The 16,719-nt window shown below is 44.7% G+C and overlaps 1 protein-coding gene across 1 annotated transcript in view; it reads left to right on the top strand.

Moving 5' to 3' along the window:
- The window catches only part of LOC109948707 (replication factor C subunit 3-like), a 31,420-nt gene continuing 22,471 nt past the window's right edge, over positions 7,771-16,719 (top strand). The window contains exons 1-6 of the mRNA XM_020562407.1: positions 7,771-7,839; positions 8,984-9,152; positions 9,478-9,659; positions 9,780-9,916; positions 14,916-14,963; positions 15,004-15,054. Coding sequence (XP_020417996.1) covers positions 7,771-7,839; positions 8,984-9,152; positions 9,478-9,659; positions 9,780-9,916; positions 14,916-14,963; positions 15,004-15,054 — 656 coding nt within the window. The remainder of the gene's footprint in view (positions 7,840-8,983; positions 9,153-9,477; positions 9,660-9,779; positions 9,917-14,915; positions 14,964-15,003; positions 15,055-16,719) is intronic.

Here is a 16,719-nt window from a genome sequence, read left to right as displayed (position 1 = left end):
CACTCATCACTAAGTTAGGATCGATATTGGCCGGGCCATTTTGAGCATCAACAGCTTGGCACCGTCTGTGGGAAACGACACTTGAATCCCCTCTTTCTCTACCAGCCCAGCTATCTCCATCACCTATCAGGCCCCGTCGCCTCTTCTTCACCCCACACTCTGCTATGCTGACTGAGGATAGCCACGATACCCAGCACTATACCCCCCGCGAGGGTACTTCCCTAAGGAAATCTTCTGCAGATGCCAAGCTCCAAGCAGAAGTGGAGCGCCTCCGCGACAGTGTTAATAAAATGTCGGAGAAATACGAGCATCTTCATTGTTGGAATGTTGAGCTGGAGCATGACTATCGTGTTCTAAAGCGAAACTGGGAGAGGACTCACACCCAGGATGCTCAACAAGACCACACCAAGAATGTTGGGCATACCCAACCAAACCAACTAGTGCACTCGAGTCACAGCGCCCCGGCCTAATCTAGGCTCCGCAAGGGTAAAGGCCATCTTCATCCGGAGCCGACCCAGTCGGGACTTCTTTGCATTCCCCCGCCGAAGGACCGGCCTCATGAACCAGTCAAGATCTATAGAGATTGCAAGGACTGCATCTCAAACCGTCAACCGGAGCTGATCCCTATTCCTGTTAACCTCGAAGACCTACTAGTGACACACTTGGGCCCCCCACCAGACCCCACCCACTTACCCGACGATGAGGACGTAAAGGACTTGGATAGCTGGAAATTTTATAATTCAAAAGCCTGGCCACCTCACCATACTGAGGCGTTCGAAGAATGGGAACCTTCCCCAGCTTCTGTCTGCCCACCCCACAGGCCTTCAGCACCCGAGACTCTCCCTCATACCGACCCGCCATGAGGCTTCTATTTGAGAAGGTCCGGCGTCTGGAGAGCGAACAACATCGCAGCCATCAACCTCTCTGGGCAAAACCACGACCTGGGCCCTTTACTGGATATCTAGCCGATCCGTATCGCCTTCTACACTGGCACGGAGGACCCTCTCACCCATATCCACTCCTTCCAGTCTGCCCTTGGGTGCAAGGGCCTCACTAACGAAGGCATGTGCCTCTTCTTCCTTTCCACCCTCAGCGGCGCGGCCCTAAACTGGTTCTATAGGCTACACCCCCGTACCATCAACCCATTTCATGACCCAGACTGATTGCCTATACTCCGCTGACGACTTGTACATGCTTCGGCAGGGTGAGGACGAACCCCTTCGGGAGTATGCAGCCCGGTTCAGTCATGAATAATCCCACTGCCCAGAGACTGACGATCGCGCTGCCTTCGGGGCTTTCAAGAGTGGCCTCCGCGAATCTAACTTCCGCTACCTGGTTCATAGCAACAGTTGGAACACATATGCAGAGCTAATGAAGCAGGCAGCGGTTCACGCCAAGGCTGAATACTTCAATTCTAAGTGTGGCCCAGCCAACCTGGCGCGTAGTACTTTCGCTGATCCTCCACCTGCTTCAGTACCTGCCCCAGCCCACCTCAGCATTCTACTCCGGCCCCAAGTACCTAAGGTACCTCACACCCAAAAAGGAAGGATAGCTACCAGTATCCCTTCAGCAATAACAAGCGTGGCAGACATGGCAACCACCACCAATCTAGTGGAAGCAACCCTCCCAAGACAAGTGATCGGGCCCCACTTCCCTTCACACCCAGGCCTAAGTTCGAGGTCTTCACCACCCTCAACACCACCTATGAGAACGTACTAATGCGTGAGGCCCCTATCATCCCCAAGCCACCCCCCGGAGACCGTCCGACAAGCCTATGCCAAACACGAGCTTCTTCTGCCGCTTTCATCAGTTCAGCGGCCATGACACCGAATCTTATGTTGCCTTGCGCAACATCATTGAAGGGTTCATCCGTGAAAGGAAGCTGGACAACTATGTGCACAACCTCCCACCCCCACCTAACCCTCACCAACGGCAGATCAACATGATCTCCACCATTAGTGGTGGTCCTACCTTGGCTGGAACCTCCAACAACTCCATCAAACATTATGTCGGCTCCACCTATGCCCACCAGGCCTTCAGCACCGAGCAGGGACGCTTGCCGAAGACCCAAAAATTGGGCTGGGCCCTCATTACCTTCTGCAAGGAGGAGGAGCGTGGTGTTATTCTCCCCTATGATGACCCATTCATTATCCGTGCGGACATTTCTAACTTCGACGTTGGGCGTATCTTGGTGGACACTGGCAGCTCGGTCAGTGTGATGTTTGCTGACACTTTCAATGAGCTCCAGGTCCCGTCTCACTTGCTCGATCGAAGCATCACACCCTTTATGAGCTTCTCTAGTGATGTTGTCCAGCCCATTGGAAGCATCCATCTCCCTAAATCTATTAGAGCCGCACCCCAGCGGGCAACGGTCACCACCCTCTTCCTCATTGTTGACTGTCTCACAACTTACACCGTCATCCTCGGGCGCCCTACCTTGGCCCAAATGAAGGTCTTTATTTCCACACATATGATGCTGCTGAAGTTCCCTACGCCCAATGGCACAGGCACGGTGCATGGGGCACAGGCACGGTGCATGGGGCACAGGCACGGTGCATGGTGCACAGCGACCAACTTGGCGCCCGAAGTTGCTATGCTTCAGCAGTCAAATCCACTAATCGCCAACATAAGAGTGAGGCCCTCGCAGTAACCAAGGCTCTAGCCCCTCCTCAAGTTGGCACTGAACGACCGGAAGACCCTAGGAAAGAGTCTGTCACACAGCAGGCCGAACCTTTGGAAGACCTGGAGCTGGTTACTCTTCACGACGATATCCCGGATCGACACCTCCCTCTCACAAGAGCTTCGCTCTGACCTCGTCGCCTTCCTCCGCCTCAACTCTGAAGTCTTCGCATGGTCCTACAATGACATGCCTGGCTTATCACCAGACATCATATCTCATAGGCTCAGCGTTAATCCTGTCATCCACCCATTCAACAGAAGTGTCGCGCTTATGACCCCGAGCGCTATGAGGCCATGAGGGCGGAGGTGGATAGGCTGAGTAGTATCGGATTCATCAAGGAGGTTGACTATCCCACATGGCTGGCTAATGTGGTGATGGTCCGCAAACCAAGAAAGGGCTGGCGCATGTGTGTAGATGACACCAACCTTAATCGGGCCTGTTCGAAGGATAGCTTCCCCCTACCCCGCATTGACCAGCTGGTTGACGCCACAGCTGGCCACGCCCTTATTAGCTTCATGGATGCTTACTCAGGGTACAACCAGATCTTCATGCACGCTGAGGACCAAGCCTACACCTCATTCATTACGGATCGTGGCCTCTACTGCTATAAGGTGATGCGCCAGAGGGGTATTGAGGTTAATCCAGAGAAGATCCAGGCCATCTTAGACATGACGATACCTAAGACGGTCAAGGACATAAAGTAACCCCTCTCATTCGCCTTTTGGCAATTAGCTTGTACCCAGCCAAAACTTCCCTGTTGTTTCGAAATTAAGTACAAGTACATGAACTGCTCAAATGTTGGCTCCCCCAACCTAGCCAGCCACCAAGCGATATAAACTCCATGAAGAAGAATCCAAAAGTTAGGATTATACTGCCCCAACGCATATCCCAACTTGGCCAACATCATCTGCACCCATGGATGAAATGGTAGTCTGAAGTCATGCCGGTACATATCCGTAAAAATCATCACAGAGCCATCCGAAGGATATCTAACCACATCAGCCGCAGTGGGTAACCTCAAGCCCACATAGGGTGGAACACAATAGTCTGTCCAAAGCTGGGCCAACTTTGCTTCTGTAAGTGTGTTTTGCCTCGCCAAAGGGACACCAACCCAAATGTCCACTCCCTCTGAAACTAAAGCCACGGCTATACCCACGGACCCCGATGGTGATGCCTGGTTGCTCAAACCCACCTCTAGCATATGCGGCAAAGCTAGAACCCGGTTCGCTATAGCCTCTAACTCTATATAATTCCTCTGCATCTCCCTATATGCAGCTGACCCGAAGTCTACTGATGGCTCACCCCTCTCACCCTCATGCACTACTGTCCTACTTTCTATAATACCTTCTACCACACCCTCTGTCTCTGAACTCTCCTCTTCAGAACAAACATATTGGCTGGGCTCTTTACTCTCAGTATCATCCCCACCAAAGGTAGGGGGGTCATGACTTTCTCTATCAGAACTTTCAGACATCTACAATATGCAAAAACAAGAAAAAGGAACTAATGCACATGTAAGGAGGATCAAAACACAACACAAAAAAGATGGCAAATCTACATGTTCTTTGGTCTACAAGCAAGCATTCACCATGTTCATATCAATGCTCAAAGTGTTCATCAAGTTCATGCTCATATTCAAGGTGTTCTTCCTAGCCTTCAACATGTTCATGCAAAGAAAGACATTTCAATTCAAAAATTTCAAAGAAACAAGGTCTAAACTTGTTTGCACCACCACGAAAGAATAGCCGGAAATCACCTTGGCCACAAGCACCACCACCAAATATTGCTGGAAATCTCCTTTTCTCCTTTTCACTTTCTAGCAATTTTTCTCCAAAACTCAAGTGTGGTGCCTTCACCACCCCAAGTTCCTATTTATAACGAACCAAAGGTACCTATGCCTCGGTTCACGAGAAAACCCTAGCACCCCCTCATTTCCCTCTCAAATTTCTTGTACCTACACATAATTTGAAATTCAAATTTTAAACAAAAAAGAACGGAGAGGAGATTTCAAAGGGGCCTTACCGGCAAGGCCCGTGGAAGTAAAACGGGGAGGGCTCACCATTCACCATTTTTCTAAAAATGAGGCTAAGCCAACCCGTGCCCTAGTTCTAAAGGCCCAAAATCCTCTAGACACCCATCAAAACAACATACATGGGCCTAAAGGGCACTGCCGAGCGGCAAGCACCATGGAGAAGAAAATAGGGGACTCACAAAAAAGTCTTGCCGAATGCAACTCAGACCGTACTCAACCAAAGTCAGACAATGAAGCAACAAAACCCGTGACCTAGCTCTCAATCCGTGCCCTAGCTCTCGAGGCCCTGCCCAGAATCAACACCACAGAAGCCTTGCCGAAACAACAAACAAAGAGACTCATGCCCTTGCCGTTCGGCAAGGGCCATGCAAACAGAAAAGGGGGCCTCACCAAAGTAGTTACCTCAGTTTTGCAAAAAAGCCTTGACACATCCACGCCCTGAGCAGGCTCGATTCCAAGTTTTGATGAAGGGCCCAAGCTCCAAATTTAGGCTCCTTGCCGAATCTGCCCAGCACCCAAGCTTCGTTGGTCCAGCTCCTTATTTTATAACCAAAGGCTTAAGCCCCACCCTCTCTTACCGAGATCCTGCAGCAAATTTAGAGAACCAAAATCAACCAAATTGCCAAATAGCAAGCAACATGCGAAAAGGAAGAGGAGAGAAATTCAAAAAATAAAAAATAAAAAATAAAATAATTGGAGAGAAGAAGTCGAAGAGACATTGCCTAACGGCAAAGCCAATGCATGACGAAACAGAGGCCCTCACAAAAAAATATTTACCTTAGCAAGAGGCCCAGCTGCACTTCCCACACGGAAAAGCCAACCTAAGGCTTCCAAATCCACCTTCAAAGCCCAGCTCTTGCCAAAAGTCTAATGACCCAGCTCCAACGCAGGCCTAGCTCTAAAGGCTCAGCTCCAGCTTCTTCCTTATCTTGCCGAAGCCCCAAGACACCCCGGTTATTGACTAAACCTTCGGGACCCAGCTAATGCCCACCAAGGTTCTAAAACAAAAATCGAGAGGCCTAGCCTCTTGAAAGAAGGTACAACCTCAAATCCAGCTCCGAAACCTAGCCCCTTACGCCTACAAAAAACCAAAGTTACCACCATTTCGAAATGAGCAAAGCTGGCCTTGCTGAACGGCAAGTCCTATGGAAAATTATTTTCGGAGGTCACAAAATTTTTACCTTTGCTGAAGGGATGGCCCAGCTACCAAGTGGCGACCAAAGAGGCCCAGCTCCAAACTCACCTGCGCTAAAACACTAGGGGACACGCACGCAAGGATGGTCGTCCTCTTGCTAAAGGATTAGGCACCACCCACACGCCAATAGCCTAGCTCAAATACCTCTCGGCCCTATCTTGCCAAAGTTCTTGACATAAATCCAAGGGCCCAGCTCCTAGATACCACGCTGAAGCTACGAAAGAAGTGCTCTCGCCGAACCAAGACTTAGCAAATTCTCCAAGGCCACCCTTGGGCCGTGCAGAATTATTTAGAGACCCACGAAATTCATAGCAACAAGTCTACACCCCTTGCCGAAGCATGAACACAGCAAAAACACCTTAGATCAACACAACAGAAAGAGGAGCTTCAAAAATTTATCAAGACACCCTTGCCGAACGGCAAGGGCTGTGAAAGCACAAATCGGGACTCCAAACCATACCTTGTTGCCGAAGGACCAGCTCGAAAAACCCTTCTCCAAAGCTCGAGTACCTAGCCTCAACCGACCCAGCCTTGCCGAAACTATGCTATACTAAAACCACCTACTAGCTTGCCCACGAAAATCTCCACTTGCCGAATACACAGCAAGAGGCCTCTCAAAAATTTCTGATCACCCCTTGCCGAACGGCAAGGGTTGAGCTTTGGCTAATAGAGACAACTCCAACTCTCCGTGAGAACCAAGGACCAAAGACCCAATCTGCTTTAGCACCCTTGTGAAAAACCGTCGATCGACGAGAAAAATAAGAAGAGTGGATTTGGTCCCAGATATGCCTTGCCGAACGGTAGGGATAATGTTGCCGATTCGGTGGTGTCGAAAACAACATTTGCTGCAATCGGGTTAGCCTCCTTGTGCACATACACTGTCGAACGACACCTCTTGTACAAAGAGAGATACCCTTGCTCCTCCCAAACCCTAGTTCCAATTGGGGCTCAGCCCCACTCTATTTTCCCCATGCCTTGCCGAAGCCCAACCTTTTCGCCAAAACCGAACCCAAGGCCCGAGCCCGAGACTTTTCAAACCCCTTGCCGAACGGCAGGGGTCATGTGGCTTTTCTTGGGGGCTCACAACAATCTTAGCTCACCAAAGGCCTAGCCTAAAAATAAATAAATAAAAGAGGGGGGGGGGGGGGAGGGGGGAACGGCAAAGGCCATGCAAAAAGAGTGTAAGGCTCACAAGAGTGCTCCTCATGGCTCATTTGCCGAAGCTTCCAGGCCCCGGCCCTTACCGAAGCTCAGCTCCACAGAGCCCAGTCCCGGCCTCCTTGCTAAACACCTAGATACACAGCTACCAAAGGCTTTAAAGACTAACTAAGCTGGAATGCTCGGTCATGATTACACAAAAAACTCACAAGTTTCTAACCCAAAAGTTACTTCTTGACCGCGAACTTGAGGAACTACTGTTTACACCATAATCAACCGAGCGTACCCAGCATCAAAGCGACTAGCACCAAGGCAGCTACACCTTCTTCCCTGCCGAAGGAAGACACACTCCCGAAGTGCCAGACACCTGCCGAAGCTCCCAATTGCCAAACCTAATCTCCAGGACACGTGTCGCCACCAAGGTAACTTGCACAAAGTCCCACATTGAAACTTTGTACAAACCTCTCACTTTCACTCCCCTATAAATAGGGAACAGGACCCAAGTAAAAAGGGTAACTACTTTCTCATCTTTACTGTTACTTTGCCAAAGTTACCACTTATAGCTGACTTAAGCATCGGAGAGCCTTCAGCTGGCACCACACCGGTGTCCGAAGCTTAACGACTGCTTCTCCCACTTTGTCTTATGCAGGTTCTCCGCTTACCGAAGGTCCTAGCCTTCTTCCCTGCACAACAGCTACTGAGAATATGTCTGAAGAGAACAAAAGCTTCTTTTGTGACGGATTATGGATTTTGAGAAATTCTTGTGGTTGGCAGGTGAAGGTGGAAAACAAGGCATGGAAAGTTGATGCAAGCTTCACCCTCTTTTTAATTCATGTGATTGATCATTAATGCTGCTTCTGTAGGAAATGTTGTTATTTTTCATTAATATTTAGGTGAAGCTACGTTGATTTATGTTTTATTGGATAATTACTGGTCATCTTTAGACTTTAGCAAATTCATTGAGCATGCTAAAGCATTACGTTGACAAATCATTACATACTTGAATGTAATTTGAATATTCTACTTAGATTTCACTTTCTGTTCATTTCGGAAAACATGTGTTGCTTATTATTATTACTCCTTGTTAGCTTTCCCAAAAAAGAACAGAGTTTTGTACCTACATTTTTATTTTCAAAAGAAAAATAGTCTCGGGTTTTTTCTCTTGATAAGAATCTTTGAACTTTGTTTTCATCCACATGATTGCAGCTTTTGGAAATGATTAAGATGTTGACGTAGGATATGGGTGAATTGAGTATTTAGGTAGTTTAGCGGAAGCGAAAACAAGGAAAACAGAAAACAGAACAAAAGGGATAGGTCTGGAATCACTCCAGGGGTTTGGCTTCACGCCAAGTAGTCTCCAATCTCTAGAAAATAAGCTTTTCTTTATATCTCAACAACTCCATTTTAAAGAACTACGTTGGGGGTATATATAGCAAATTAAAACCTAGAGACAATAGGATAAAAATCCCTTACTAAAACAGAAATCCTAATCCACCAAGGAACTAATTCAAATAAACTAGGAAACTTAAATCAAATCCGACTAAAAATTTGGAAACTAAAATCCTAGTGAAATCTGGAAAACTAGAGATTCTAGGAAACTAACTAATGATGTCCGCATCAGATGTCTTCCTTGATGAATGGCTAACACCTCCCCTTAGCTAAGTATAATGTATTAGGTGAATTTATTTATCTTTTCATGCTCCTTTATTTCAAGATATTTTGGGTTTGTTGACTTTTAGTAACAACATTTATGTTTTATGATAGATCTGTATTTTGTTTTCTTAATATCATCCTTGTTGATTACATAGTACGTGCATTTTTGAGCACCTTATAACTGGTATTTGGACTCCACTTTCTTAGTTTATCCTTTAATTTTGTATTGCATTTGAACTAAAATGCTTCTCTGGTTTATTTTCAGGCTGGAAGTAGAACCATTGATATAGAGCTGACTACATTATCAAGCACCAACCATATTAAACTGAGCCCTAGTGATGCAGGGTTTCAGGACAGATATATTGTTCAAGAGATAATTAAAGAAATGGCTAAAAATAGACCCATTGACACAAAAGGGAAAAAAGGATATAAAGGTAGTTTTAAATAAGTTTACTTGCTGATCATTTATTAGTATTTCCTTTGTAGATATACTTCAATGTATGCAGGTCGTATTCTTTTTATTTGGTTAAATTTATCTCTTAGTTGAATGAATTACTTGTTTATATTATGGTTATTTATGTGGTTTCTCATCATTTTCACAGTACTGTGAAACTGGCATTGTATTCTTCCTTTTCCTCCCCAGCTTGCACCAAGAATTAAATAAAATGGAAAGTAAAAATTGCAGTTAGATGAAAAAGTATTTGGGTGTCTAAATGTTTAAGAGTGTATACTGATACTATGTCCTGTTTGCAATATTAGTCTTAGTGCTGAATGAAGTTGACAAACTTTCAAGAGAAGCACAACATTCTCTTCGAAGAACTATGGAGAAATATAATGCCTATTGCAGGCTAGTACTATGCTGTAATAGCTCGTCAAAGGTTACTGAAGCAATCCGGTCTCGGTGTCTTAATGTGCGAATAAATGCACCAACAGAAGAACAGGTTGAATTTTCTGTCTTCCAACTTGTATAATTGCTTGTGTTAGATAAAAGATTGTCAAGTATGTTGACTTCCACTGTTAATTCGTTCCTCTTTAAATAAATTCATTTTTTCGGGTGCCAGATTATGAAAGTATTGGAGTTCATTGGAAAGAAAGAAGGGCTGCAGCTTCCTTATGGATTTGCTGCTCGTATAGCTGAAACATCAAATAGGAGCTTAAGGGGAGCTATATTGTCATTAGAAACTTGCCGTGTTCAACAGTTAAGTTTCATAGTTCTTCTTATTGATCATCAGCTGCACCAAGCAGTTCTTTTCGTTCTTTTTCTTCTGTGCACCATGTAGAATTTGCACATTCCTAATATCTATAGTCTTTCTGTGTACTTATTAATGTGGTTGTAGGTAATGGACGTTAATGCTGATATGATTGAGATATGATTTACTTGCCAATTATATATATTTATGTATGTATATTCCTTACCTAGAATAGGAGATATGTTGTGTAATCACCAAGTATTGGCTGTGTATATATTTCCTATACTGTTTATCAATAAAGGTATCGAAGAGATTCAAATTCCTTCATGGTATCAAGAGCCTGAGACTTAACGTCTTCGATCCATCGTCTAGTTTTTTTTCTTCTTCCCTTTTCTCGATCTCATGGCTTCCTCCTTTGCTCTTGACCTTTCTAGCATCAGTCACGTTATCTCTGTTCGTCTCGAACGTGATAACTACCCGACCTGGCTTGCTCAGATTGTTCCTGTTCTTCGCAGTTGCCGCTTGCTCTCCTATGTCGACGGTAGCTGCCCGAGTCCCTCTCCCACCATTTCAGACCCCAAGGCCAAGGAAAGTGAGTCTTCTCCTCCGTCTCTCATCTCCAATCCCGACTATGAGGACTGGGTTCAGAAAGATCAACTTGTTCTCTCTCTCATCAATGGTTCTCTTCATCATAAAGTTCTTGCTACGGTTGCTACCAAAACCACCGCACATGACACTTGGTTGGCGCTTGAAACTCACTTCGCTTCTCTGAATGAAAATCGTCTTCTTCAGCTTCGTAGCGATTTGCTTCGCACGACCCGTGGTGATTCTTCCATCACTGATTTTCTGGATCGTATCCACTCTATTACAGATAACTTGGCATTGGCAGGTGCTCCCGTTCATGAATCTGATCTTCTAGCTGTGGTTATGAATAATGTTGGTCCGCTTTATGAGACTACGGTTGCTGCCACTCAAGCTCGTGAGAATCCCATCGTCATGCCTGACCTTGAAGCCCTTCTCTTATCGGCTGAACGATGTTTTCAAGCTTCGTCTTCTCCGGCTATCTCTTCCGGTGCGACAGCCATGGTTGCTTCCCGTGGTGGTCGCGATGGCCTTGGTGGGCGCGATTTTGGTGATCGCGGTGGCTTCGCCGGTCGTGCTTCGGATCGTCGCAACTTGCTCTCTGCCCCGCGTTTTGGTTCTGCTTCGAACTTTGGGTCTTACGGCTTCTCCCAATCCTCTTCTTCACAGCCGCGTCGTTACCACAATTCTGTTCAAGGTGTTCTTGGGCCTCCTCCCTTGGGCTCTCCTCCCTCCTCTTTTGGGTCTAATTCTTCTTCTCGTGGGCCTTTGCAATGTTACAATTGTCGTGGTTTTGGACATGTTGCTGCTGTTTGTCCTTCCAAGGCTACTTCCGTGCCTACTCCTCCTACTCATCTTCAAGGCATGACTGCTCACCATCTGTCCCATGGTGGCGCACAACAATGGGTTGCTGATACTGGGGCTAACACCCACATCACCACCAATGACTTAAGCCATCTTTCCCTTGCTAGAGAGTATCATGGTTCCGACAATGTTGGACGTGTTCTTGGTGGAACAGGTTTGCCTATTACCCATATTGGTCACTCTCGTATCTCTCACCTTAACTCTTCCTTTTCTCTTAATAATATTCTTCATTGTCCTGATGCCTCTCTTCCCCTTTTATCTGTTCATAAATTTGCCACTGACAACAATTGTTTCTTCACCTTTTTCCCTGATTGCTTTTTTATCCAGGATTTGGCGACGGGGAAGATTCTTTTCCTGGGCAAGAGTAGCAATGGCCTATATCCGTTTTCCTTCTACCCGAATAAGTCCTTTCACATTTTGCCTGATCGTGTTGCTTTGCTAGATGTTCGTGTCGGTTGCTCTGTTTGGCACTCTCGTCTTGGTCATCTTGCTTCATCTACTTTACAATTTTTGTTTTCTCATAATAAATTACCGCTTTCTGGCTCTCAGTCTGGTTCTTTTTTTTGTCAGTCATGTCCATTGGGTAAAAGTGTTAAGTTACCCTTTAGTCCGTCTATTTATGTTTCTACTGCACCGCTTGAACTTATTCACTCTGATGTGTGGAGTTCTTCAAATAAATCAATTTCTGGTTTTTCTTATTATGTTCTCTTTGTTGATGATTTTTCCCGTTATTCTTGGATTTACCCAATGAAGTTAAAATCTGAAGTCTTCTCTCATTTTGTTAAATTCAAGGCGTTGGTCGAAAATATGTTCTCTACTAAAATTAAGGCTTTTCAATCTGATGGGGGTGGGGAATACACTAATAATTTATTTAAGGATTTTTTATCTCATCATGGCATTCATCACCATCTCTCTTGTCCTCATCACCCTGAGCAAAATGGCTTAGCTGAACGCAAACACCGTCATATTGTCGATACTGGCCTCACACTTTTGGCCCATGCCTCTATGCCCTCTTCCTATTGGGCTGAGGCTATGCATACCGCTGTCTATCTCATTAATCGTCTCCCTTCTAAATTACTTTATCATAAATCACCTTATGAAATCTTATTTCACAAAGTCCCCAATTACTCCTATCTCAAAACTTTTGGGTGTGCTTGTTTTCCTTACTTACGTCCATATAATTCTAATAAATTTCAATTTCAGTCTTCTAGGTGTGTGTTTTTAGGTTATTCTTTAAATCATCAAGGTTATCGTTGTTTAGATCTTTCTTCCAACTGTGTCTTTTTATCTCGTCATGTATTGTTTGATGAACTTTCTTTTCCTTTTCACAAGGCCTCTGCTACTACTGCTCTGGACAGTTCTCCTTCTCCCTGGCCCTACTTTTACCTCCCGCGGCTCTGTCTCCTCCCACCTCACTCCTCCGATGCTCTAGGCCCAACCTTCTCTCTCGGCTCTAGCAGCTGCACTAACTGCTTCCCCTGACCCGCCTCCTTCTGACCCTGCCCCACTCCCTGCCGTGTCCGCTCCTCCTCCGAGCTCACCATCTATGTCGTCACATATCCCTCCAGGTCTGCCTTTTCTTCCCCGCTTTCCTAGCCCGCCAGTCACTTAGCCTACACCCCCTCCTTCTCGTTTCTCACAAACATATTCTAGAGACCCACACCGTAAAATTGCTTTTCCATCTGCTGTCCCTGTTCCATCTGGTACATCTTCTCCTCCTTCTGATACTTCTCTGGTAAGTGTATCCAGTACTCATTTAATGGCTACTCGTGCTAAAGCTGGTGTCCGTAAACCTAATCCTAAATATGCGCATCATGCGTTGGTTTCTACTAATGATTCGTTTGAGCCTACATCTTTCTCGCAGGCTAATAAGCTTAAGGAATGGCGTCTTGCCATGGCAGATGAGTTTAATGCTCTTCTTCATGCTGGGACTTGGATTTTAGTTCCTCATACTCCTGCTATGAATGTATTGCCAAACAAGTGGGTTTTTGGGTCAAGCGGAATTCTGATGGCACTATTCAGCGTTATAAGGCTCGCTTGGTGGCCAATGGTTTTCATCAGCAACCAGGCCTTGACTATGGCGAAACCTTTAGTCCTGTTGTTAATCATTCTACTATTCGCCTTATCTTGGCTCTTTCTGTGCAGTTTAGTTGGCCTGTTCGTTAGTTGGATGTTCAGAATGCCTTTTTACATGGCTATCTTGATGAGGAGGTTTATATGCGCCAGCCTGTCGGCTTTGTTGATCCCACATATCCTGATCATGTCTGCCGCTTACGACGCTCCCTTTATGGTCTTAAGCAAGCCCCTCGCGCTTGGTTCCACTATTTCTCTTCTCACCTGCTTCGCTTGGGTTTTATTGCTTCTCAGTCTGATTCGTCTGTCTTTGTGTACACTCAAGGCTCTATTCACATTTATTTGTTGATTTATGTGGACGATATTCTTGCTACGGTCCGATCCTTCTCACATCACCACCCTTATCTCTGACTTGGGCCGCCAGTTCTCTATGAAGGATCTTGGCCCCGCCAACTATTTCTTGGGCATGGAGCTTGTTCATACTCCATCTGGGCTTTCTATTACTCAAACCAAGTATGTCGTCGACCTTCTCAAGCGTGTTAACATGCATAAAGCTAAACCTGTGCCAACCCTAGCTATTAGTGGCCGTCGTCTTAGCATTTCTGATGGGGATCCTCTTCCTGATCCCACTGAGTACCGTAGTACAGTTGGGGCTCTTCAGTACTTAACTCTCACTCGTCCAGATATTGCCTTTGCTGTTAATCAGGCGTGTCAATTTATGCATCAACCCACTACTACTCATTGGCTCGCTGTCAAACGTATTCTTCGTTATCTGACTGGCACACTCACTCATGGGTTATTCTATTCGCCTAGCACTCTCTTTCTCAGTGCGTTCTTTGATGTTGATTATGCGGGGAATCTTGATGACCGTCGCTCCACTGGTGGTTATTGTGTTTACTTGGGTACTAACTTACTCTCCTAGAGTTCTAAGAAGCAACGCGGTGTCTCACGCTCTACTACTGAGGCGGAATACCGTTAGCTTGCCTACACTGCCGCCGCTCTCTCATGGTTCTGTGCTTTATTTCAAGATCTTCATCTTCCCGCTCCTTGTCCCAAGCTTTGGTGTGATAATATTAGTGCTCTTTCTCTCGCTTCTAATCCTGTTTTTCACTCTCACACTCGTCATGTGGAGGTGGATTATCATTATGTTCGTGAACGGGTGGTCTGGAATGAGTTACTTGTTGCATACTGTTCTACAGTTGATCAGATTGCTGACATTTTTACTAAGGGCTTATCATCTGCCCAGTTCTCCTTACTCCGGTCCAAGTTGCCTGTGCCTCACCGCCCCGTCGGCTTGCGGGGGTGTAATGGATGTTAATGCTGATATGATTGAGATATGATTTACTTGCCAATTATATGTATTTATGTCTGTATATTCCTTACCTAGAATAGGAGATATGTTGTGTAATCACCAAGTATTGGTTGTGTATATATTTCCTATATTGTTTATCAATAAAGGTATCGAAGAGATTCAAATTCCTTCAGTAGGTATCCCTTTACAAGTAACCAGGCAATACCCCCAATGGATTGGGAGGAGTATGTTTCTGAAATTGCATCTGATGTAATGAAGGAGCAGATATGTTTCTGAAATTGCATCTGATGTAATGAAGGAGCAGAGCCCAAAAAGGTTTGGTTTTTCTGCACTTTACAATATTGGCATTTATTGCAATATTTTTGTCGTAGTTAGTTCTAAATTGTCGTTTTGTAGTTAATGATCAAATCCAACTCAATAAATTACGAAAAGATAAATGTGGGAATTCCACAGATTTATGTTACACATTTGAACCCCCTACTAGGTGTTAAAAAAACAAAAAAGAAAAAACCCATCTAATGGTAACGTGGTAGAATATAAGGGTGCCTTTCTAGGGGTAGGAGATTTACCTTTTAATCAGTTTGATTGGTATTCTTATTTCAGGTCTATCTTCTAATGTTGGGTAGGGTAGTAGCTATGTCTTTAAAAGAGATATTTCTTCGGGTCATCACCTTGGGATAGAGTCAAAGTCTGGCTATCTTTATGGGCATCGGTTACTTTTGACTTTTGAGAGATTTCTTTTTCTTCTTTATGCTGGATTGGCTAGCTGTGGTCTAGTGATGTTTGTTGCTTGTTTCTTGTATTTGCTTTTCTGTTTCTTTTGTGGTGTTTTCAACCAATTTGATAGATTGAGAAGCTATTTATTGATCTCTTTGTAACCTGGTAGTACATATCCACTTCACAACGCAAAATTGGGCTTGGTTTTGAATGTGCTTCGAGTGATGTGGGTTTTCCGTCATTACTTTGATATGGGGCAGCAAAAAGGCATTTACTCTTTGACGGTCTGTGATATTGGATCTTATGTGGATAATTTTTCTAAAAAAAGACTAATAGGTTTTGATGGTAGGATGGAGGAAGTGGATATAGTGTAGAAAAAGTAGTAAAATTAGCTTCTTTTTTGGGTGTCTTCACCAAAGAATTAGGGCTAATCCTTTTGGTATAATTATGATGATGAGTTTCTTGTCCATCGGGAGCCTATGTTTTGCCATTAAACTTTCTTTTTGTCCATCTTTCTGTACCACGTAGAGTGCAATATGCTTGTACTACTCAGTTATCTGTAACATAATTACTTTGCCACATGCCTTGACTTTGTGGTATCTTGATGTATGTATTATCCATCCTCACCCTTTCTCTTCTTTTCAACGTGTTACTGAATATTAATCTGCCATTAGATCTTTGTCAGTCTCAATGTCTCATCTTCAAGCAGACTAAGTAGATAGTTATGGCTTCTCTTTCTGGCGGTGAAGCAAAATATAGCAACATAGCCAAATTTGACATAACTTCTGTATATACGCTTGTTGGATTAATCTTGTGAGACGTACTCATTCTGCCATCACTTGATGTCTAACCTCCTATGATGTCCTGATTTGGTCAGTCTTTCATCTACAAATGTGACACTGTTGTATATCTAGAAAGCATGAAAGTGGGAGGTAAAAAAAGGAATATCTTAGAAGCAAATGGCCAAGCCTTGTGAAATTCAAGGCATCATGCATGGGTGCCATGTAGCATAAAATAGAATATGTATTTGCAGGATCATACTGCTCTCTTATCGAAGCGTCACCTTTTGTAACTTATGATTGAATTAATTGCATGAAAATAGTGACCAGCAGTCCCTTGTTGACCATAATGCAATTATGTTACGTGAAAGGATTTCACACATTCCGTATTGTTATTTTGTTGCATAAAATTAGTGATGTCTAAAGTCTGAATTCTTTTCCTTTTATTTTCCTAACTATATTCACGATTATAGAAATAGGACAG

Source organism: Prunus persica, chromosome G4, assembly GCF_000346465.2.
Source record: "Prunus persica cultivar Lovell chromosome G4, Prunus_persica_NCBIv2, whole genome shotgun sequence".
Lineage (NCBI taxonomy): Eukaryota > Viridiplantae > Streptophyta > Magnoliopsida > Rosales > Rosaceae > Prunus > Prunus persica.
Note: the sequence above shows the minus strand (reverse complement) of the source record. Positions and strands in the feature narration are given on the sequence as shown.